Source organism: Plenodomus lingam (assembly GCF_022343315.1).
Source record: "Plenodomus lingam strain CAN1 chromosome Unknown contig_8, whole genome shotgun sequence".
In the NCBI taxonomy this organism is placed as follows: Eukaryota; Fungi; Ascomycota; class Dothideomycetes; order Pleosporales; family Leptosphaeriaceae; genus Plenodomus; species Plenodomus lingam.
Window position 1 is genome coordinate 1,331,363 of NW_027093972.1, and position 22,511 is coordinate 1,353,873.

At 52.3% G+C, this 22,511-nt stretch overlaps 8 protein-coding genes across 8 annotated transcripts; 4 read left to right on the forward strand and 4 right to left on the reverse strand.

Annotated features, from left to right (window-relative positions):
- Positions 1 to 42: 42 nt before the first annotated feature.
- IAQ61_010508 (uncharacterized protein) lies at positions 43 to 1,165 on the reverse strand (the record flags this gene model as incomplete). The annotated part of the gene is made up of 3 exons (XM_066098814.1): positions 43 to 432; positions 496 to 809; positions 907 to 1,165. The coding sequence occupies 3 exons, from the start codon at positions 1,163 to 1,165 to the stop codon at positions 43 to 45; spliced, it is 963 nt and encodes a 320-aa protein (XP_065951359.1).
- Positions 1,166 to 1,315: 150 nt separating this feature from the next.
- Positions 1,316 to 1,633, forward strand: IAQ61_010509 (uncharacterized protein; the record flags this gene model as incomplete). The annotated part of the gene is made up of 1 exon (XM_066098815.1): positions 1,316 to 1,633. The coding sequence occupies one exon, from the start codon at positions 1,316 to 1,318 to the stop codon at positions 1,631 to 1,633; it is 318 nt and encodes a 105-aa protein (XP_065951360.1).
- Positions 1,634 to 2,663: 1,030 nt separating this feature from the next.
- On the reverse strand, positions 2,664 to 5,250 carry IAQ61_010510 (uncharacterized protein; the record flags this gene model as incomplete). Its single annotated transcript, XM_003841849.2, has 2 exons — positions 2,971 to 5,250; positions 2,664 to 2,916 (listed from the first exon to the last, which is right to left on the reverse strand). Exons 1-2 carry the CDS (start codon positions 4,674 to 4,676, stop codon positions 2,664 to 2,666), a joined length of 1,959 nt encoding a protein of 652 aa, XP_003841897.2. The 5' UTR covers positions 4,677 to 5,250.
- A 1,121-nt stretch (positions 5,251 to 6,371) lies between these two features.
- NOP56 (snoRNP complex protein nop56) lies at positions 6,372 to 8,938 on the reverse strand (the record flags this gene model as incomplete). Its single annotated transcript, XM_003841850.2, has 4 exons — positions 6,372 to 7,654; positions 7,705 to 8,177; positions 8,226 to 8,744; positions 8,807 to 8,938. Coding segments are annotated over 4 exons (1,644 nt in total), but the record flags the coding sequence as incomplete, so codon positions are not given.
- Positions 8,939 to 9,140: 202 nt separating this feature from the next.
- On the forward strand, positions 9,141 to 11,270 carry CCT6 (T-complex protein 1 subunit zeta; the record flags this gene model as incomplete). The annotated part of the gene is made up of 11 exons (XM_066098816.1): positions 9,141 to 9,182; positions 9,235 to 9,288; positions 9,343 to 9,383; positions 9,434 to 9,455; positions 9,510 to 9,551; positions 9,600 to 9,620; positions 9,671 to 9,844; positions 9,893 to 10,588; positions 10,636 to 10,939; positions 10,986 to 11,176; positions 11,232 to 11,270. 11 exons carry the CDS (start codon positions 9,141 to 9,143, stop codon positions 11,268 to 11,270), a joined length of 1,626 nt encoding a protein of 541 aa, XP_065951361.1.
- Positions 11,271 to 12,231: 961 nt separating this feature from the next.
- IAQ61_010513 (uncharacterized protein) lies at positions 12,232 to 15,064 on the forward strand (the record flags this gene model as incomplete). The annotated part of the gene is made up of 2 exons (XM_003841852.1): positions 12,232 to 14,669; positions 14,770 to 15,064. 2 exons carry the CDS (start codon positions 12,232 to 12,234, stop codon positions 15,062 to 15,064), a joined length of 2,733 nt encoding a protein of 910 aa, XP_003841900.1.
- Positions 15,065 to 15,620: 556 nt separating this feature from the next.
- IAQ61_010514 (uncharacterized protein) lies at positions 15,621 to 16,850 on the reverse strand (the record flags this gene model as incomplete). Its single annotated transcript, XM_003841853.1, has 1 exon — positions 15,621 to 16,850. One exon carries the CDS (start codon positions 16,848 to 16,850, stop codon positions 15,621 to 15,623), a length of 1,230 nt encoding a protein of 409 aa, XP_003841901.1.
- A 788-nt stretch (positions 16,851 to 17,638) lies between these two features.
- IAQ61_010515 (uncharacterized protein) lies at positions 17,639 to 22,255 on the forward strand (the record flags this gene model as incomplete). The annotated part of the gene is made up of 8 exons (XM_066098817.1): positions 17,639 to 17,764; positions 17,922 to 18,659; positions 19,030 to 19,255; positions 19,424 to 19,989; positions 20,061 to 21,095; positions 21,149 to 21,793; positions 21,888 to 21,916; positions 22,024 to 22,255. 8 exons carry the CDS (start codon positions 17,639 to 17,641, stop codon positions 22,253 to 22,255), a joined length of 3,597 nt encoding a protein of 1,198 aa, XP_065951362.1.
- Between the last annotated feature and the right edge of the window lie 256 nt (positions 22,256 to 22,511).

Here is a 22,511-nt window from a genome sequence, read left to right on the forward strand (position 1 = left end):
GAACCAAGAATTCATCTCTAGACTCAATCCTCCAAGAATCCATCATCCAAACCTCACATCCCCCCCCCTACCCCCTCCCCGCCTCGTCGACCTCCTCCTCTCACCCCCACCAACCCCATACCCATCCGCATGCAACGCCAACAACGACGGCTCCCCAGCCCCACCTTCCGTCTGCACAGCAGAACCCTTGTCCGCCGCCTTCCCCTCCTTCTTGCGAACAATCACCTGCGCGACACCCCTTCGTGGAGGCGGGGCCATCTTGGACCCGGCATTGGTCTTGCCATCGTCGGTCTTGGCTTTGCGGCCAACGACTTGCGCGACACCCTTGCGTTTGGGCGACGGGGTGGTGGGCTCGGGGCTGCTGGCGTAGATGTTGGGTGACTTGGGGGAGAGTCTGGGTTTCTTGCTGGGGGATGCGGCGGTCGTGTTTGCCTGGAGGGGTCATGTTAGATATTCATGTGCATGGTAATGATCACGGTGACTGTTATTGCTTACGCATTCTCCTGCACTTGCATCGGAGAGGTTGGATGGGCAGTCGGAAAAGCCAGAGGTCGAGGACGACTTTGGGCTGAGTTCGAACACCGTGTTTGGTGAGGCTGACGAGTACCCTGTGTATATCGAATTAGTTGGTAGTCCTTGATGTGGCAATCCAGGGAACGTACTGCGTTTCTGGGTCATCTTGCCTGGGCTGGCTGTGGCGGACACGTCGGGCACAGTAGGCTTCTTGACCGCAAGCGTTCCCTTTTTCATGCCCAAAAAGGGGATATTCGTGCCACTCGGTTGGGAAACAGACGCATTCCATGTAAACTCTCTCTTGGGCGAGGTCGAGAGCTCTGTTCAGTCCGTTAGTTGGTAGGCCTTGACATGGCCATGCTGACAACTTACTGCGCTTCAGCTTGATTCTACCTGAGCTAGGGGTCGCAAAGACGTTGGGCTCTTTACGCTTGACTGGAGCCTTTCCCTTGCTCTTACCCAGAACTCCAGTCTGTTTTGCCTTGGGAGGAGAGACGGTCGGTTTCTTTCCAGCCTCTTTCGCCACTGCAGTGGGTTGGGGAAGATCTGAAGATACCGGACCGACATTTTGGGTTGGCTTACTGATGTCCGGTCTATGTCCAAAGTTAGCAATCCATCGTCTTGGACTTCTTTGGTGTGGGGTTCGCTTCATGCCACTCTCCTCGAGCAGTACAAACAGGGAAGGTACTCTCCACAAACCCAAGTAAAGCAGGCAGGAGGGATCAGATCAACTTACACCTGGGCTTCGTCATGATCGCCCTTGATCTTCTCACCGACGACCTTTTTTTCGATTCCGCTCGAGATGATCGAATCGTTGCGCATCTTAGCCGCCTCGATAGCAGGCTCGGCATCCGAGACGGAAGAGAAAGAACGACCCTCATCTGAAATGGCCTTGACTTTTGACCAATCTTCAAAGCCCAGTCCCAGCACATCTTGTCCTCTACCATGGCCATCAGAACCGACAGATGCCACACCATCACCAACACCCTGCAAATTCAGCACCCCACTCTCCCCTTCGCTCTCAAAAACCGAGGGCAACGGCGTCGGCGCACGCGCCAGCGGGTCACAAGCATCAAACTCGCGATACACTTGGCCAAAAGTCAGTCTCTCGATTCGCTAGCTGTAGATCGTATCGATGTAGTCACTTACCACCATGGTCGTCCGTGAAGCCCTGGCCATCCCACGTGAAGGTGCCGTTGTAGAAGTTTTGGGACCAGGCGCTGAGATCCATGGCTGCTGCTGCTGCGAACATGGGCTTGCGAGTGGCAGACGACATGGTGTGATGGGAGTGAGAAGAGGATGCTTGGGGCAAAGACGCCAATGTGAAGCAAGGCAAGAAAGCTGGTTGTAGTTGGGGCGAAAAGGTGTCGTTGTGAAGCGGGCTGTGTCCAACTGATTGAATGATGACTCAAACTGAAACTGAGTAGATGATGGGTATTGGTGTTGTAATACAAGCTGTTAATCAAAGAAGAGTGTCGATAAAAAAGGAAGAGTCCAACTTGTCAGAAAACCTTTTCTTGTAGTGAACCGCACGGTGAGCGTAAGCGGGGGGTGGGGAGGGGGGAGAAGGAAAGAGCGCTCCTATTGTCTGGTGAAGTGAATGCGGATTCACCGCCCATGCGCGGGACAAACGCTCTGCCTGCCAGGACAATAGCTTGGGCTCACCAGGTCGCAAGACCCAGCCTGAATAGACAGACGATTTGTTACAATAATCACAATAACAGAGTAGATGTAATGGTAATAAGAAGAAGAAAACCGTCTCATAGCACTATATACGCCGTGCATCTAGAAAAAGGCTTGCCTGAAACGCCCGATGTCAAGAGGAAATATCTGCCTCTTTGTGAAGACAGTAGAGTAATGAGCTACGCCTGCCCTCGTAGGCGCCAGGTAGCATGCATGCATGAAAAGTGTTGTTATACAAAAGAAAAACAGTCTGCCGCCAACACGAATGTGGTGAAAGGCCTCGAAGAAGGACGGAATTTTTGAGACAAGGAGAAGTGTACTGTGCAAGGAAAAGAAATCACATCTGAAGCTCTGAAAGCAAACAAAGCGCCTTACAAGGGCGCGTGAAAAGTTGGTGACTGATATGCTCGTGATGATGTATGGGCGGTCATCATGCCTTCGTAATGCTGCTGCTCTCGCGTCCCGGCCTAGGAGGCATTCTGAGGGCCCGCATAGGCTGTCACGGGTTGTTTCGAAGCAATGTTTGCGGCCATGCTCTCGCGTTGTTGCTTCTCCTGCTCCATCATAGCACGGTCAGCCTTAGTGACGCGAGGTTTCCGAACTGTGGTGCCACCACGAGATCCCGGACCGCCGCCACGTCCACGGCCTCGTCCTGTGGTTTCGCCGCGCACTGCACCACCGCGACCGCGACCTCGTCCGCGTCTAACAGTACCATCGGCTCTGTTGTTGGTCAGTACTTGTTTCAAAAAAAAAAGAGCACAGACCGTCACTGACCTTTCCACAGTGGGCTTCTCTTCGGTGACAAGAGGGCCACTGTAGACGAAAAAGCCATCCTTGGCCATGAGCGCCTGTTGCTCCCAGGCAAGCTCAGTATCGTCGATGAAATCATCCTCCTTGTCATAGTCCTCTTGCTTTCTCTTCCGCCGCTTCTTCCCGCCGTTCTCACGGGCCGAAGTCTCATCATCCATGCCACCCATCTCCACGTTGCTCTCATTCTCCGACAAGTCCAATGACATGTCATCGTTGGATCCGCCACCCGCCGTTTTTTCCAAAGCCGCACCGGCCGCTGTGATTTGGCGTTGACGCTCACGGCGCGCTGCAATTCGGGGATGCAAAGCGGCGAACCCGTACTTCTTCTCGACTTCTTGAGCAAAGTTGATGGTGACATTTTCGCGGCCCTTCAAGACAAACGTGAGGTAGATGTTGGTGCCTTGATTCTCCGATGTTTCCTTTCCACTCGCCATAGGGCCAAATGCGGTCCCGGACAAGAGGCCGCTGCCACTGGGTAGTGGTGGTGGGGCCTCTTTCTGCCGAACCGGTTTTGCAGGTGGCGTAGGCGCGTTTGAGTGGGTGGGTGTGCCGGAGTGGGCCGAGCTCGACTTGGTCATGGGCACCGACATGGGTTTGCTTGGATCAGGATCGATTTCCATGGGTGTTGTCTCTAGCATGCTAGCATACTGCTGTGGGTGGTGATTTTGAGGCTGCGAGGGCAGGTGAAGTTGTGGAGAGACGTGCTGTTGAGGGTGAGGTGGGATATCCTGTAACGGAAGGATCGACCCAGGACGCGTCGAGAAACCAGCAGGCGAGGCAGGTGCAGAGGTAATGGACGACTGTTGTTGAAGCTTCACGGGAGGCGTGTAGAATGAGTTGGTCGCCGAGGGAGGGTCAATCAGACTCGTAATCGAAGGTGACGCACTCGCCCGGTTTAGCGGGGGGGAAACCGGTGGGGGTGCTACGTTTGCAGGTGCCTGGGGCTTTGACTCGATGATTCCACCTCGAATAGGGTCATATCGTTGGCCCGAGCTCGAAGGACGGGGTGTTGAGGGTGCAGCATTGATGTGGAACAAGTTGGGGTTGCTATGAATTGCCGGCTCAGGGTTGCTCAAGACGTGCGAGGTTTGGTTGACGGTGGGCGGTGGCGGCTCGGACTTGAGCATGGAGACTGGCTCGTTGGGTCTTGATTGCGGCTGTGGTGTAGGCGACTGCTGCACCGGCGGCTTGACATGTTCGAGCTGTTGCTGGTGCTGTTGTTGGTGCTGTTGTTGCTGTTGTTGTTGTTGTTGTTGTTGTTGTTGTTGTTGTTGTTGTGGTGGTGGTGGTGGTGGTGGTGGTGATGGTGCTACTGCTGCTTGTGCCTCGAGCGAAGCCTTGGTCCTCCTCTTACGCTGGACGGGGGCTGCATTGGGATCTTTGGGCTCTGCAGGCTTCCTGGGTTTCCTAACCTTTTTCTCTATAGAGTCTGGGAGGGTTGCATCTCTGGGCTTGGGCTTCGGGCCGGGCTTCTTACGTGGTTGACCAGATGCTGTCAAGCCTCGTGGCGCTGGCGATCCAGTGGCAGGGGTGGGGGTGCTAGCGCTTGCGGCTCCAACACCAACACCACCTGCAGATGCGCGGACGTTGGTACTCGGTGTGTTGCCCTGGTCGGGCGAGTGCGGAGGCGAGCTTAAGCTGCCAGGCGAAGAAGCATCCTCCCCATCCATGGCTGGCGGAACACGAGAAACGGGTGCAGGCCCTCGCCTTACTATAGGGTCGCCGAAGAGCGTGGCAGATGCGGGCGATGATGGTGATGAAGCTGCTACTGTTGCTAATGACGATGACAATTACGGGAACAAATATACAAGAGAAGTCCAATAGTCGCCGGAAGGGCGCAGGTGGTGGGTGGTCGTGGTGGGCGTGCAAACGGGGCTGGTGGGCAGCGCAGGGCAGCGCAGGGCAGCGCCGTGTTTTTTTCGCAGACTTCAACACCAGAAAAAGTTGTGATAAGCAGCGGGTGCGATGGCGGGTTGAGAACACCAAAGTCGACTGTGGAGCCCAGTGTCGGGCCGGGCAGCTGGAATGACGGCGTTTGGCGCACAGAAAGGAACACCAAAGTTCGGCCTGTAACGAGAGTTTGATGGCAGCGGACGGTGATGAGCGCAGAATCGATGGATTCGCAGTCGGTGTTTGGCAGAAATTGTGTACAGGAAAGTAGAGAGCAGAAGAGAGAAAGGAAAGAAGTCAAGAGAAGTTGGTTTAGACAGTGTTGTTTTTTGGGGGGGGGGGAGGGGGGAGGGGCTTAATTAAGGGCTTCTTCAAGTAGGCATGCAAGCAGCAGCAGCAAGAGCCATTTGGGACAGCAGCGGGCCAAAGCTTGGTTACGACGAGCGCCGAAGAACAGAAAATCAGTTCACGGCAGAAGGGCAGGAAGGGCAAGGAAGGGGGTCAGAGGGGGGGGGGGTGGGCAGACAGACAATCTTCCGGGCGCGCGGCTTCACGGGTGGACAAGCCTGGGAAAGTCGACCGCCCAATTCTGCCTGTGAAGGAGAGAGAGAAGAGAGAGGAGAGACAGGATCCTGGGCGGGAAACCGGGGTTGGGGGTTGGGGGGGTTTGGAGAAGGGGGGGGGGACACGATGTTAGGTTTGATGTATCAGAATGAGAATGCCAGAAAACAGGAGAGAAAGGAACTTTGCATGACAAGTGTGTATGCACATGATCAGATGGACTATTGCAATCAATCTATCCATTCCATGTGTTGTTCCCTCCTATCCTACTTCCTCATAGTCGCAAACTGTGGTTCACTGCAGCCCTGGAGTAAGCTCTCATGAGCACACATGCTTGCTTCCTCTTGTCGCATCTCAAAGCATGAAGCTGACGGCAGATGGTCACACGGTACCTAAGGGGAGCAGCCACCCCCCCCCCCCCCCCCGAAAAAAAAGAGCCCTTTGCTCATTTGGAGAGACACAGCACAATCACGCCCCGATGTTGATTGCTTGACTTTTGACTTTGCGCATGACCCCGCCGGTTTGACTAGAAAGCAGACACTCATTCATTCGTTCATTCATCCATTGTTTTGCGCAGTGGAGTGACTGAGTGTGTGGGTGTGTGAGTGCCAGAGTACACAAGTAGCCATATCAAACACGGCGAAAAGAGGTAGCCTGTACATCTACCGGTCCGTGGCGAATGCACCCAGTCGTTCTACGTAGACAGTAGGTACAACAGCCAACCCACCTGAGTCCATGGAGGTTGTCTGTTGTGTGTCGCCGACTGGGTCAACTCAAGGCTGGTGCCCTGTCCGATGCATGTGGCTCCGTGGCCCGTGTCGGATCTCACGCAGGGGTCGGTGATTGGCCGGGAAAAGCGAAAGAGGGTCCCCGCACTGACGCAGCGATCCAGGAACAGCACAGGCTCGACACGATCGTTTGCCCTTGGGCTGGCACTACTCCAACTGCTATCCCATACTACCTTACCTAGTCCACTATCTACCTACTAGGACTCTACTGGAACCTGTACATACCAAATCTACCTAACAGACAGCAGTTCGCTAACGGTCCTGTACTTGGCTTTCAATCTTCCATCTGCCTGCCTCAACAGGCTGACGGCTTCGCTGCTTCCTCTTCCTCTGTCCATGGCAAAACTCCAACACCAAACAACATTCCCACTGCCAAAAAAACCAGGTAGCATGTGCAAATGTAGGGCTGACTGCAATGGGCCACCATCCTCACTCCTCCTCATAGGTAGGGCCGTATGTATGCCATGGTCGCTGATGATAGGCCCGTTACTTTGACCCGACTGCGGCTTTGCCAAGCCTACCCCATCATCCCAGCAACCATAACCATGCTCTAGGTGCCAACAGCACCTCCCACCTGCACGCTTTGCTTCCCTGCCATCAACCCACAATCTTGGCACACCATCACTTCTTCAAACAACACCACTGGCAGTACGACAGCATCAATTCTCCGTTTAAAAAAAAGACTTGGATTTTTCAACAGACCGGAGGGACATATGCGAAACCATCTTCCTCCCTCGTCCACACTGCCAAAATACTCGTCCTTTTCCACACTTTCATCTCGACAGATCCACTGCAAACGCCGAGAACGCCAGTCAATCCCTTCATATAACGCCAACAGGTAAATGCGACAAGAGTATAGATACACTGCTCATCTGCTACCCAGATCCAATCACGCCTTGCTCTTCTTCTTCTTCTTTTCACCCACTTCCTCCTCGCCGTGTTTCCGCTTCTTGTCCTTCTTCGACTTCTTCTCCGAAACCTCCTCGGCAGCGTCCACATCCTTCGACTTCTTCGACTTCTTCTCCTTCTTCTTCTCTTTGCGAACAGCTTGCTCCGTAGCCGATGCAGTAATACCGTCAGCCATGACCACATCCTCGGCGGCTGTCGCCGTGGGGTCCTCAATGCCAATATCAGCCATTACAGAGTTCATGGCCGCCTGCATGACGGCTGAATTCTTGGCAGGAGGAGCACCGGAAGCGTAGAACTCGATCCTCTCGTCCACCTGGCGCTTGAGCGCCTCGCCAAACTTGGATGTTGGCGTATCCGAAAAGTTGTCGATTCTCGAGGCAATGGAGCATTTGTTGGCCAAGAATCGCGAAATCCTGCCCTTTGACTTGGCACCAGTCCGACCAATGAAGGAAGAGTGGTAGATGAGACCGTACTTGGGCGTGTTACCCTTGGTCTTCAGCCTGTATATCTGTTAGTTGCTAGTTTGCAGCTGATTTCTTGCATAACCTACGCTCGGAACAAAGCCTTTTCAGCACCCAGAATCTGCACAGTGGAAGCAGGGTACTTTGACAAGTTGGTCAAAGAGCCCGCCTTGGAGATGAGACGCGCGCCGACGGTATCGCCGATGAGAGCAGACAGGTTGGGCGCCACTTGGTTCATTCGGCTCCCAAGGTAGTTGGACAAGTGCTTTCGGTATGCAGCAAGCGATGATGTACGCTTAGCGAAAGCCATGACAATCTCCATATCCGCCTCAGACAGATCACGTCCCATACTTGTACGCGCCGCTTTGATGATGGCCTGGGCAACGCCCTCGTCGTCATCAACAACGGCGGCAAGGTCGTGGACATCATCGTCGGTAAGGCGAGACTTGTCGCCAATCTTGAGAACGACCTTAGCGTATTGCTCGTTACTTGACACTATCTTGGAAAGTTCTGGGAAATGCCATCCATAGTTTTCGCGCAGCCGCATGCAGAACTGGTTCAGCTACAAGACATCAGCAACGTCACGTTTTGAAGAACACGCATAGCCTACATCCTTGTCGACCTGGTCGAGAGTGGCAATGGCCTGAATAATGTGATTGTCCTGCTTTTGAACGCTGAACTTGACTTTGGCGCGGGAATAGGCGTGGCCGAGACCCAGAATGGACCTGTCAATATCACCAGGCTGGAGCTTCTTGATGAGCTTGCTGGAGTGCTGACGGAGTCCACGGAGAAGGTCAGCGACAACCTCGGAGGTGTCGCTGGTCTCGCAGGAGAAGTTTGGGAAAGCTGACTTGATGCTTGCCGCCAAATTCTTTTCGCTCACACCCAGGGTGATGGTCTTCTTCTTTCCCGCCTTGGGCAGGTTGGTCTCGAGGGTCGCGCGAAGGAAGTCGGACAAGATGCCCTCAGAGATGTCGTTGATTTCCTGCAGCGCATCCTGAGTGCCCTGGAACGGCGCGAGACCGACGAGTTCAACAGTCTTTCCAAACTTGTCCAGATCCTGTACAGCTTTCTGAACCTCGGCCAGGCGATTTCCAATCGTGTCAGGCTGCAATACTACTTTGAATACCTGCACATCGGCATGATCAGCAGCTGCAGTTGCGTAATAAGCTATAGAGCTCCAAGACATACCGCATAGCCAACAGGGCTTTCGTGCAGGAGGTAATCAATCGACATGATTGTATGACGCCGCGTCCGAGGGGGCCTTGAAAAATTAACCCGGTCGTCTTTTACGGGTGTCGGCGTTGCGAGTTGGGCGCGGTGCTGGAGGAGGTGTGCGATGTGCGATAGAAAAAGTTCGAGCTTTGAAAATAATCTCTTGGCATCGCCGCTAGCCAATAGATTGCCTGCTAGAATTCTGAACGAGGGACGCGCGACAGGCAACGCGAAAACAGCACTTTGCCCCGCCATACTGCCTCAGCTACAATACACTGCTGTTTGATAACCCTACTGGACTCTTTCAGACATGTCGGCAGCACAGCTTCTCAATCCCAAGGCTGAGTCGAGGGTAAGGAACAGTCCCAGGCATCTCCGCAACAGTACAACTAACCATCACGCAGAGGCGCGGGGAAGCTCTTCGAGTGAACATATCAGCGGGTGAAGGCCTGCAGCAGGTACTGTACAGAAGAGATACATTTGAAGGAATTGCTGGCTGATGCATGCCACAGGTCCTCGCTTCAAATTTGGGTCCTCGAGGTACTCTGAAGATGTGAGTAGATTCGCCCATTTTCCCTAAAAATGGTCACTGACAGTAGACAGGCTTGTGGATGGCGCAGGAGGAGTATGTGAATATCTGAGTAGAGACGGCAGGTGACACTGTTGACCACTCCATCAGATCAAACTCACAAAAGATGGAAGCGTTCTGCTCAAGGAGATGGTAAGTGCATTGCCAATAGGAAAGACTGCAAAGCTAACAACCGAGCAGCAAATCCAGAATCCCACTGCCGTACGTCGCTTGCTACCCCAAGTATTGATCCAACCCTCAAATAAAAACAGGTTATGATAGCACGCGCGGCTACAGCACAGGACGATATAACAGGCGATGGCACGACCTCGGTCGTCCTACTTGTCGGAGAGCTGTTGAAGCAGGCTGATCGGTACATTGCTGAGGGACTCCACCCTCGTGTGATTGCAGATGGCTACGAGATTGCTAAGACAGAGGCACTTAAGGTAGATACCCGTGCACGACCTAAACTGCTGTGAGCTAACACAACGCAGTTTCTCGATGGCTTCAAGCTCCAAAAGGAGGTCGATCGAGAACTTCTCTTGTCTGTTGCACGTACATCGCTATCAACGAAGCTCGACAGCTCGCTCGCCGAACAACTGACTCCCGATATCGTAGATGCGGTCCTTTCGATTTATCAGCCACCCGCGAAGCCAGATCTGCACATGGTTGAGATTATGACAATGCAACACCGCACTGCTGCGGATACACAGCTCATCCGAGGTTTGGCTTTGGACCACGGCGCGAGGCATCCGGATATGGCGAAAAGGGTGGAAAACGCATACATTCTGACCTTGAACGTCAGCTTGGAGTATGAGAAGTCGGAAATTAACTCTGGTTTTTACTACTCGAGTGCGGAACAAAGGGAGAAGCTTGTCGAGAGCGAGCGACGATTTGTTGACGAAAAGCTGAGAAAGATCGTAGAGCTGAAGAAGGAGGTTTGTGGAGATGATCCTAAGAAGGGATTCGTCATCATTAACCAGAAGGGCATCGACCCCCTGAGTCTGGATGTGCTAGTCAAGAATGGCATTTTCGCGCTGCGAAGAGCAAAGAGAAGGAACATGGAACGCCTGCAACTTATCTGCGGTGGAACCTCGCAGAACAGCGTCGACGACATGACACCGGAGGTTCTTGGCTGGGCTGGCCTTGTTTATGAGCACCAGCTTGGCGAGGAAAAGTACACCTTCATTGTAAGTCAGATCCCACATCATATTCGTTCCATGCTCACGACTTCTAGGAAGATGTCAAGGACCCCAAGTCCGTCACATTGCTCATCAAGGGTCCAAACTCACACACCATTTCCCAGATAAAGGATGCGGTTCGCGACGGCTTGCGGAGTGTATACAACATGATCGTTGACGGAAGCGTCGTGCCTGGCGGTGGTGCCTTTCAAGTTGCTTGCGCCGCCCACCTCAACAGTGAGCAGTTCCGCAAGACAGTGAAGGGCAAGGCCAAATGGGGCGTGTCAGCGTTCTCAGACGCCTTGCTCGTCATCCCTAAGACACTGGCCGCCAACTCTGGACATGACATTCAAGACTCGCGTAAGTACAATACGGCCTATGGAGATATTTGCTGATCACTGTGTAGTCGCTGCTTTACAGGACGAACATGCTGAGGGCAATGTTGTCGGGCTCAACCTTTCGACAGGAGAAGCAATGGACCCTACACAGGAAGGTGTCTACGATTCATTCCGCGTGCTGCGCAATTGCATAGCATCTGCCACAGGCATTGCTTCCAATTTATTGCTGTGCGACGAAATGTTAAAGGCGCGGCAAATGGTAAGATGGAATCTGTTGCAGCAACACGCAATAGCCCAAGCTAATACATTGACAGGGACGGCAATCGGGCCCAGGTGGTGAAGAAGGACAATGATGAGGTCAACAGCAAGATTGATCTGCATGGCATCACAGAAGTATCGCAGCAAATCCAGAGCGCCTCACGTCAGCATAATCGCAGCCTGCCAGACCGCGTCGTGGCCTGATTGATGACTTGCTACGTATTGAGCAATTTCGGCGCGAGTTGTTGCACTATACATACACCAACCTTTCACAATAGATTAAATGCCATGGCCCATTGTCCACATGACCCTATCAATCGATAGTATCTTGTATCTATCACGGGATGCCTTCAAAACACCGTGAACACTCCAAGATCTATTTCGTGTACATGCCTTGTCAGAGATCGACAGCATACAACAAGTTTAAACTTCGGACACGATTAGAGGCTTTGGACCCCTATTTCAGATCAGGACACATCCGGGTCAGGGGTAATTTAAGCTTAAGTTAGCGCATCCGCTAGGACGGATATACGGATGCTGCCAATAGTGCGGGGGATGTGCCCCTTGCCCGTTGATGCGTAGGTGCAACGGCGAATAGGTACCCAGTTCATTGTCCAATGTACTGCTACCTGAAGAAGGATGGGGAGGGTCAAAGGAGTGTGGATATGTGGACTTCCCTTATGAGAGCTTTTCATTGCCTTCAGCAGGGTACGTGCAAGAAACAGCTGACATATTATGGAACGTGTTGGGTTTAATATAATTCTGCACGCAGGCATGCAAATGAAGCCCTACAGTGGGTGCAAGAGCCAAGCCGCCGCCCACTTGAGACAGGCCCGCTACGCTTATTGCCGATCCAGGCTTTTCGCTCGTTACAGGGACATAAATAATGAATATGGAATGAGAGGTAGATAAATCTTCCACGTCCTGCTTCCTTTCCTTGCTTACCTGCTTGCGCTCCATGGCAAGTGCAACCTTATTAACCCGTTGATTCCTTAGTGCTTCCGGTGTACATTTCGACGCACGCGAGCCCTGCGAGTCCTACTCACTCCTTTCACAATGTTACGTCTCAGGCGGTATCGCGTCTTCCTACTCTTCGCCTTCATCGCCGTCGTCGCCTTCTACAAGTTCCGCGCGTCGGGCGCAGCGTGGCGAGAGGCTGCATCGAGTGCAGCAGGCGGCCCAGGTTTCCGGGGTAGCGAGCAGAAGAAGGCTGAGTTGGACAGTAAGCCACGCCCGGCTCTCGCACACGAGACACAAAGTCTGAGACTCGATGTCCCCGCTGCCACACAACCGTCTGTTTTGCAGACACCGCCTCCGGTCAAGGCACTGCCGTCTCTACCGTCGTCGTCATCATCATCATCATCAGAGTTGGCGTCAATAACTTCGGCGGCAACAAGCGGCGAAGAGAAGCCAAACGTCCCCTCACAAATACGGCCCCAACGATACGGGGACCCAATCGATGGCGTGGTTCCTGACGACAAGTCGAGCTCGTCAACGGGCATACCACCGATACACTGGTCGAAGTTGGCCGAGCATTTTCCCGTTCCCTCGGAATCGTTGATTAGATTGCCCACGGGCAAACCGAAGCCAATACCCAAGATTCAATTCGCCTTCAAACCAGAAAACGCTGCAGAAAAACAAGATCGGCTGGCAAAACTTGATGTCATCAAATCGGTCGCGAAAAAGTCGTGGGATGGATACAAAGAGTTTGCATGGCTTCACGATGAGCTGAGGCCTATGACAGGCACGTTTCGCGACCCATTCGCCGAATGGGGCGCTACGCTGGTAGATTCGTTGGATACCTTATGGATCATGGGCCTGAAGGAGGACTTTGAGGAGGCCGTCAAGGCCGTGGACCAAATCGACTTCACAACATCTACGCGCGCAGACATTCCCATGTTCGAAACAACAATCCGCTACCTCGGTGGTCTGGTTGGCGCTTACGATATTAGCGGGAAGAAGTACAAGACTCTCCTCGATAAAGCGGTTGAGCTTGCTGAGATTCTTATCGGTGCATTCGACACGCCAAATCGCATGCCCCTTCTGTACTATTACTGGAGACCTGCATTCGCCTCTCAGACACATAGGGCTGCCTCCAACGCCGTTCTCGCCGAGATTGGGTCGCTCTCCATGGAGTTCACTAGGCTTGCGCAGTTCACTGGAGAGGACAAATACTACGATGCAATCGCACGCATTACCGACAATCTCGAAGAGTTTCAGATGAAGACCAAACTCCCAGGAATGTGGCCGACAACTCTGGATATATCGGGCTGCAGCAAGTTGCCAGTAGACAATATGCTACAAACACCTCTGACGCCTCCTATGGGGCTCAATGACAATGAAGCAGCCGATGCTTCTCCTAAGGTTCCAGAAAAACTTTCGCCAAATGGCAGGAAATATGTTCCATTGAACCTACCGGATTCTGTAGTGCTTACTTCCGACGACAAGCCAGCTGATAATGTACGAAGCGGTGGTTCCTTGGCCAAGCGCCAGCTCGACGACGACGACGACGACCTAGTAGACACTGATGGAATCGATTCAGCGGCGGCCGCTAAATCAACTCCTCAATGTATACCACAAGGATTCCAATCGCCAAATGGATATTCGCGGGAGAAGTACACCCTTGGCGGTGAATCGGACTCTACATACGAGTACCTACCCAAACAATATCTTCTCCTTGGTGGCTTAGTGGAGAAATACCGCACCATGTACACAGCGTCCGCAGACGTTTTCAAGAAGCATCTCATCTACCGGCCCATGCTCCCAGACGAGACGGATATCTTGTTCAGCGGCCAAATGAGCATGTCTTCTGATGAGGAAAGCAAAGCTGGCGAACTCACGGCTGAAAATGCGCATCTCACTTGTTTCGCTGGAGGTATGATAGGCATGGGCGCCAAGATCTTTGAACGTCCCGAGGACCTCGAGATTGCAAAGAAACTCACAGAAGGCTGCATATGGAGTTACGACATGACAGCCAGTGGCATCATGCCGGAGGCCTTTAATGTCATGGCCTGCGAGGATGCAAAGCATTGCCCCTGGAACCAGACCGCGTACTGGGAACGACTTGATCCATATTACGAGGCCCGAGAGTCCAAATATCAATCTCAACTCCAAGATTACAAAGAGAGGTTTGCCTCTGCTACCGCCCAGTACGATGCAGAACTCGCGGCTATAACCGCACCACCCAAACCATCTCGCGCTGCTGCAGTCGACGCTCACTCTACAACCAGGACAATCTGGGCCGATACTCTTGACAGACGCCAACTGCCCCATCTCGTCGACGATGCGGAATCCGAAGAAGGCGAAAGGCCACCTACAAAGGTCCAACCCAAACTTGACAGTCCAGCCAAGCCCAGTGTCACGATGCCACAGTTCCCAGTCCTCTTCTCGCCCTATCCTGCAGTGAGCCACAAAGAGTATGTCATGAGTCGAATCCAGGAAGAACGTCTTCCACCCGGCGTGACGGAGATTAAAAGCCGGTCTTATATCCTTCGGTACGAAATTCTTTTTCCTTCATGAACCCTTTTTTCCCCTTCCCCTCTCCTCTCCCCTCCCCGAACAAAACCCCCCAACTAACACACGCCCCACCCACAGCCCCGAGGCCATTGAATCCGTCTTCTACATGTACCGCATCACCGGCTCTTCGCATTGGCGCGAAGCCGGCTGGCGCATGTTCAAAGCCATCGACCAGCACACCTCAACCACATACGGCAACAGCGCAATCGACGACGTCACCAAGTTGCACCCTGCCATCAACGACGAGATGGAGAGTTTTTGGCTCGCCGAGACGCTCAAGTACTTTTATCTGCTCTTCGAGGACGAGGATGTGGTGAATCTGGATGAGTGGGTGCTTAATACCGAGGCGCATCCTTTCAGGAGGCCCAGTTGAGGGGGGTTTGATGGAATAGGCGATGGCGTATAGGCGCCTTCTTTTTTTTCCTGTTTTCCGTGGGCGGGGGGGTTTGGATGCTCATGTTCAATCCTACGACTTGGTTTCTCCCCGCACTGCGAGAAGAATAAACATGATGGGTATAGTTGGTACAGTTTTGTGTAGAAGTGTTACTTTATGCTTACCCTGACGATGATAGTACATGAATCTACTAGAAAAATACGATTTAGTCGCTGCTGGCGCCGACAACTCAAGTTTCATTCAATGCAGGGGAAAATGCTGGTCATGCACCACATCACACCCCTCCACCTACTAAGGCTCTGCAATTCCTTGGTCGAAAAGAGCAGAGAGATGGAGAATGGGATTCATTACGATTTTTGCTTTTGTTCACAGAAGCGTAGGGTTGGAAAGGATCTGTTTGTCCTGTTTTCATGTTGTGGTGTAAAGTACTACTTCAAAAGGTAGACAGATAGTATTTTTGTTTCTCATGGACTCTCATCGCTAAGTGGGCGCTTAAGTGGAACGGCGCCGCCGGTTGGCCAATAGCGAAGTATATCTACGTAGCCTCTGGTGGTGGAAGCATGACCACGTATTCGCGCTCACTGCCAGCAAACTTGAGGATATCCTTGTCCCGGAGTTCAAAATAGCGACTCGCCTCAACGGGCTCCCCATTCAACTCCGTGCCGTTGCTGCTCTCGAGATCGATGATATATGGTTTGACTTTACCGCGTTTGGTTTTGACGCCAAACTCATCCTCGATGGTCTTTTGTATGTAGCGGAACTGGATAACAGCATGTTGTCCGCTGGAGCTTGGGTGCTCGAGCACGTAATCCACCACCTCGTGCGAGCGACCTAGTAGCCAACAACTCTTCTGCCATATTTCAATGGTGTCGACGACATCTTCGCCCTTGAACACGAAGATGCGCCAGGGTTGCGATGGCGGGGGTTTGCGGGCTTCGGGGGGCTCGTTGTACTTGAGTGAGATCTTGGTTCCCTCGACTCGGTTTGCGGCTTTGGCAAGCGCGCCTGTGGTTTTGAAATTGGGCTTCTCCTTCTCGGGCGGTGCGCCTCCATACTTGGTGGGTGGCTGGGCAGAGTCGTCGAGGCCGCGAAACGAAATTTCCTGCGATGGGAGAGCCTTTTTGGTACGGTGATGTGGAGAAGGCGATCGAGTCCTTCGACGACGTTTGGGTGGAGGAGATGTCGAAGCAGACGGGGAGCGAGTGCGCTGCTTGCGCGATCGGTAGGGTATAGGCGATCGTGAGCGTCGTCGCTCTCTCGACTTTTCTTTGCGCCGGTTATCTTTCGAACGATCCTGCCGGCTGTCTCTTGAGCGGTCGCGTTGCCTCTCCCGCGACCGGTCCTTTCTCCTCTCCCCAGACCTGTCGCGACGCCGTTCTCGTGATCGATCTCTATGCCTGTCTCTTGACCGATCGCGCCTCCGCTCCCTAGAATGGCCGCGTTTACGCTCTCTGGAAGCGTCGCGTGACTTTTTGTACGGCTCTGGCGACACTGTCCGTCCACCTGTGATAACAGCGGATTCTGCTATCCTGTCGCGAGGTTTGCGATCCCTGGAAGCATCTCTAGGCTTATGATCCCGTGATCTGCTTCTCGAATGGCGGCCTAAGCTGGCCACAGGCTCCTTTGTTGGTCGCTCAGATGCAGTCTGCGACACTGGAGGGCTTGCATGTCTGCGTTGACTTGGCTGCGGTGTAGCAGAGTTGCCTTCAGCCAATTGACGAGTCAACAGTAGTCGCGCACTGTAAGGTGACAGATCCCTTGCCATGTTCGTGCTACTATCTACTTGGCTGGGTCTGTCCGTCAGACTGCAATTGGGGGCGGCGCGGTGATGTTTCAGCTTCCTTTGCTGGGCGCGGAGGCGCAACAGTAAGCGAACTCCCAGCGAGTCTTAGCTGAGGCGTAAACACCGCAGGATATATCGACTAATTCATTGCGGCGTCAAAAGATGCGCGCCGGCCTCCAATAGATCGCAGCAAAAGATTGAAGTCGTTAGTTAGAGTTGGAGGTTGTCGGTGGCTACCGGTATAGCCTGTACGGTAGCCTGCAAGTAGACGTGAGAGGTCCGAGCGTTTCTGCAGCACACGTCAACCTTCACACCCCTCAGCCTTCATGGCCATTTGCTCGCTTTTTAGTATCGCCGCCTCTCAGGCCAGCCCCGAGGCGCGTATGCAAATCATGGTAATTGACCCTCGTCGTCTCTCACCCAGTTGGCATTCTGGCCCCCTGTAAGCAATGTATGCTCAGCACTCCTGAGTCCTAAGCACCAGCGTCGCTCACCTATACGGTAACTATCCGAAACATGGCAGCGGGCAATGGGAATCATGTAGTCGCCAGATCACGTATGGCAAACTGCCATCAGACGATTGCAACCTTTTGTCTACCTAACTTTGCGCGCTTTGTTTCCTTTTCTTCTCATCGTTCCCCTGTTACCACACATTTCATCATTGATAATCGCTGCATGTCACTATCCGTCTGAATCTTGAATTCAAGTTCCTCCCAAGTTTACCCGAGCACTATGTTCAGGAAGGTCGCTGTGTGTCTGCGCGCATCGCAATGAATTCCAAACGGATCTTCTCCCGGTCGAAACGCCAATCGAGTGGAGAGCCATACTATCGCACGGGCGGGCTCCTCCCTATCGATACCAAGAGTCCTAGACTAGGGGAGGTATTCGAAGCAAAGGTATGAACAGCCCTCCAGGAGCTCAATGTGCTGGCAGTATAGCATCAACGTGGTTCCTCAGGCAAGGCGAGAGAGAGAGAGTTGTCAGAAGCAAGTACAGGGGGAAAGCACCTGCAGTCGTTGTGGACCATCGCCATTCGCTAACTATGTCTACTAGACCTCTTCGCAGGCTGAAATACAGCGGCCATGCTCCCTCCAAGTGGCACTGCCATATGACACGCGATATACCCTTAGTCCCTTATTGGCTCAGTATGATGCAGCATGGGACAGATCAGGGTCGAATCTACAAGCAGCTTTCGAACACATACTGCGGTCTCCGATGCTGTGTGCTACCGGCTGCGTAGGGCCAGATTTCTTACAAAAGCCTCTCCCTAGTCGACCACGCTCTGTGTCTATGACATCAACTCCAGAGCTCCCCGCTGAGCTTCCAGGTTCGATCCTCCTGGAAAACCAAGGCTACCCTGTTGACCAAACCTCTGTACAACCGTTGAGAGTCACACAGGCCTCGCGAGATACTTCAAGCGTCATCTGCACGACCGACTTTCACGCCAGAGAGAAAAACAAATTAAGCCGCTTGTCTTTGGTTCCAGAATCATTGACTCACGCCAAAAGCGTTCCAAATCTTTGCGGGCAACACGCTGCAATGCAAGCTCGATCCAGCCTATTGAATGTACCACACAGGAGATCTCGAAGTGAGACCGACAAGCGCAGACCTTCACGGCTAGATCTTGAAACCGCCCCATCTAGTATGGAAAAAAAGCTGAGAGGATATGTACCGAGGCACAGTGTCGACGCAGTTGATGTGGCTGAAGCACTCCAGCCGTCTTTGACGAATGTTCCAGGTAACGTCTCGGACACAACTAGCAAAATGCGCCCAAGTCGGCGAAAAATTGAAGTAAGTGTTAGTTGTTTCGTTGTTCCGCCTCGTTTACTTGCCGAGTGATTTGGTATGCATAACGAAACGGTTTCACAGTTCACGAACATCTGCCTTTTTAGCACCGGTGGGACACTCTGCGCTTGAAGTAGATTCCCATCGCATCAGTCGTGATAAAACTTGCTAATTGACCCGAAATTGCCATCATGCAATCCTGGGATGTGGTTTTTGCGGAAAATATCATGTTATCAGCTGTTTCAGGAGCCCATCTTTGTGCTCGCAATAGTCTTACATCCCTAAGGCACAGTTCATGATCTCGATGGCTTTGATAAACCTCTCTGTTACTCTAAATACTTGTGTATATATTACAGCGGAGGACTAATTTCTGCAGTTTGGTGCAAGTGCAACTCCCACGCCGACGATTACACACAGTAGGCATTTTGAGAGCCTAAGGACTACGACCACGAACCAAGAGGGTGTAAACTCGAATCCATCGGCCCAGTTGAGAAGTTCAAGACCTTTGAAAGAATTTGCTGCTACAGGCCTAGATGCACCTGCCGGGGCAGATACAACTCTATTGACACGAGCAAGTGTCCTGGAAGTACAGCAGGAAAATAGTGAGTACCAAAATGCGCTTTTCACTACGTCTTGATGCAGCTCCCCTGTACAACGAGGGAGCGGTCGCCATTGGTTCAGGCTCTGTGCTTTCGTGGCCTTGTGGGTTACTAGCCCAGACAAACATCATCCATGATGCAAAGCCTATAGTGACAATCTTTTGCTCTTAGCAGAGACGATTGAGTCGCCGCAGACCCCCATCCAAGAAGATACACTTGAGACAGCGAAGATTAGATCTTCGGTTTCGCAGTCCCCTTTCCAAAGCGCCCAAGGAAATGATCAACGATCACCTCCACGTTTACGCAACAGTCCCGACATGGAGAATCTCAAACGGAAGCTCAGCAATACGCGCCGACCGGAAACTTTCAATCGCAACCTTCTCCCGGAGCTCAATCAGTACAAGCAGAATAATGTTGCCCTCCAAAAGCAGATAGAATCATTGATGGCGAAGTTAAATGATTCAAAGAAGAGAGAACGCGAAACTCGAACAGCATGCGAAAAAGCGGAGCAAGAGCGGGTTGAATGGAAAGCCAAAGCAGACAAAGCTTCCAAATTTGTAGAAAGCGCAAAGGCCCTTCAGAACACCGTCGACCATCTGGAAAGCCGTCTCGAGATAGCTAATACGGAGCGATTGGATGCGGAAGAGCAATTGAGCAATATGTGGGCTGATATGTCTCCCTTCGACACAATGCTTACAACACCCTGTGCCCCGATCACTGTAGACTTAACAAGAGCGGTGGGTAGCGTCAAAGAAAGTCCTAAATTATACGTTCATAGAGGCATACGCCACGTTACTGACACATTCAGGCAACCCAAGATCCACACACAAGCATGAGTACAGTCTTTTCCAACGCATCCCTTACCAGCCCAGACCAAGAATTGCGAGAATTTCCTACATTATCAGCATCCGTTGAACAGATTGAACGGCTCCAAGAGCAGTCCAAACAGAAAGACGATCACATCGCCGAGCTCTGTAAAGAGATAGACGAGTTGAGATCGAGGCACAGACAGCTGCAGGTGGAGCACGACGAAGTTATTCTTCGATCGGAGATACAAGCTGATCTGTTACAAAAGTCGCGGGAAACTGACGCTATCCTTGAGCAGCTTAGAAAAGCAGTCTTAGATCGCGAGGCCATCATTGCTGACAAAGAGAAATCACTGCGAGCAACTGAGCGTCAACTGGATCTACACAAGCTTCTATTGCGAGCAGAGATACGAAGGCATGCCACGATGAAGCTTAAGAGTGGCGTGGATGTTGAGGCATTGCCTGAGCTTACTACACTTGTGAAACAAGAAGATCTTGATCGATGGATAAGCAACCTTAACCGGCAATTCCAGAATGAATACCCAACAAGAGAATCCACTGGTACACCCTCAACGCATGAGATGGAGGTCGAGAGCCTGCGAAACGAGGTGAATTTCTATGTACGGGAGATCATTTATTATAAGCTTGATATCAGAGGCTATAAAAGCGATATCCGAAAGCTGAAGCGAATCACCGAACAACTTAGCAGCTATGGAAGCCGTGCTAGTGATCTTGACTCGGAAACATCCTCATTGCGACCCGCCCCGACCCCTAGTCGATCCAAACCCACACTTGCGACTCCTGAGTTGGGCAATTCGAATACCGCGTCGCCCATTGTAACAGGCTCAGTGTCCATGTCGCCGCCAGCTGGTGGATCCTGCACCCCAACTCTGGCCAAAGCTAAGCCTAATGCCGATGTTACGCCAGCATACTCAGCAAGACGTGTGGATTCCCCCCGGCAAGAGATGGGTAACGAGAACATAGAAGCCATTTCAATAGTTCCAAAAGATTCAATGGCACAGAGAAAGGGCCTTGAAGTATGTACAATCATCACATCTAGTGCTGATCAAGTGCCTGACAAGTGTTGTAGTATTCAGAGCGCGACCTCGAAGCGTCTGGGGAACGGTCGGTGAAGTTGCCACTGATGGACTCAGCTTCTCCACAGCAGCAAGATGCCACGCACAGTACGGGCGAGTCATCATTCAAGCCTTCTACAACGAATGAGACACCCAAAAGGTCGGTGTCAATACAACATTCACGGTCGCTAGCAAGCAGCAGGACGTGCACAAATCCTCGAGATCGATCAGCGTCGTTGCCCAACGTAACAAACGATAAAATTTCATCAAGTCATCAGCCACGCCCACGCGTAGGACTATTTGGATTCGCCTCCGCATCTGGCAAGCCAACGATCACCGTTATGCACGACGCGCCGATTAATGTTGAGGACATTGATTTGCAGCATACACCAAAAGCAGATGATTCGGTCTCACACAAATCACTACATGATGACATGTTGAGCTCGGACAAGGGGGATAAAACCCAATCCACATCTGGTTACAGCACTTTAACACCTTCACTGGAAAGCAGGCCGAGTGTCTTGTCAAGCCCAAGCATCGATAACGGCCCTTCAAGTCCCCCTAGTGTCGTTACTCAGACAGCGAACTATCAACCCACACAATGTTCGATGGCCCAAGACACTCAACGCAAGGTCAATGTATTGATAACTAGGACTGCTGTAGGTGGTAAGATGGCTTCAACTACCCCCAGAACCTCGCCAATCTCACCCACGGACACGCCAGATTGTAAACTGTCCTCTAAGTCAACTGCAGTTCAATCTGTTCGATCAAGATTTACAACAGTAACTTCTAAGGCCACCACCACTAGTACGGCTGAGGAAGAAGATGCAGATCCTAAGCGACGAGGGCCTCGCACCCCTTTACATTCCCGCACACTCAGTGGGAATAGCATGCGCACAGCGATTCCCCTGCCAAAACCTCGCAAAAAGGACAAACCGGAATCAGGAATAAAGCGAAATGACAGCATGATATACTCAAAACCTCTGAAGAGCCCCTTCTTCCTGAAGGACCCCGGCAGCCCGAAGCGATCACTGTCAGTGAGCTCAGTTAGCGGCTGTCACAACAGTACCTCGAGTAAGCCGGACAGTGGCGTCATCTATGGCATTGGCGAGGCTATCTAATACAAGTCTAACGCTAAAATCACTGACATATGGTGTTCATGTGTTTGTTCATCTTGGGTGAAGGTGGTGCAAAAAAGGGCAAAAAAGAATCTACTTAACCATTGTTACTGACCCGTACGCGGGTCGAACCCGCGTACCCCCTGACGGCAAGCAGATAGCACTGGCAGAGGCCCGCCCGAACCTAAGGTTGGTGTAAGATGAAGATTGACGAATATTAAAAGATATATATCTACCTTGCTTTCGGGACTTGTCTGCG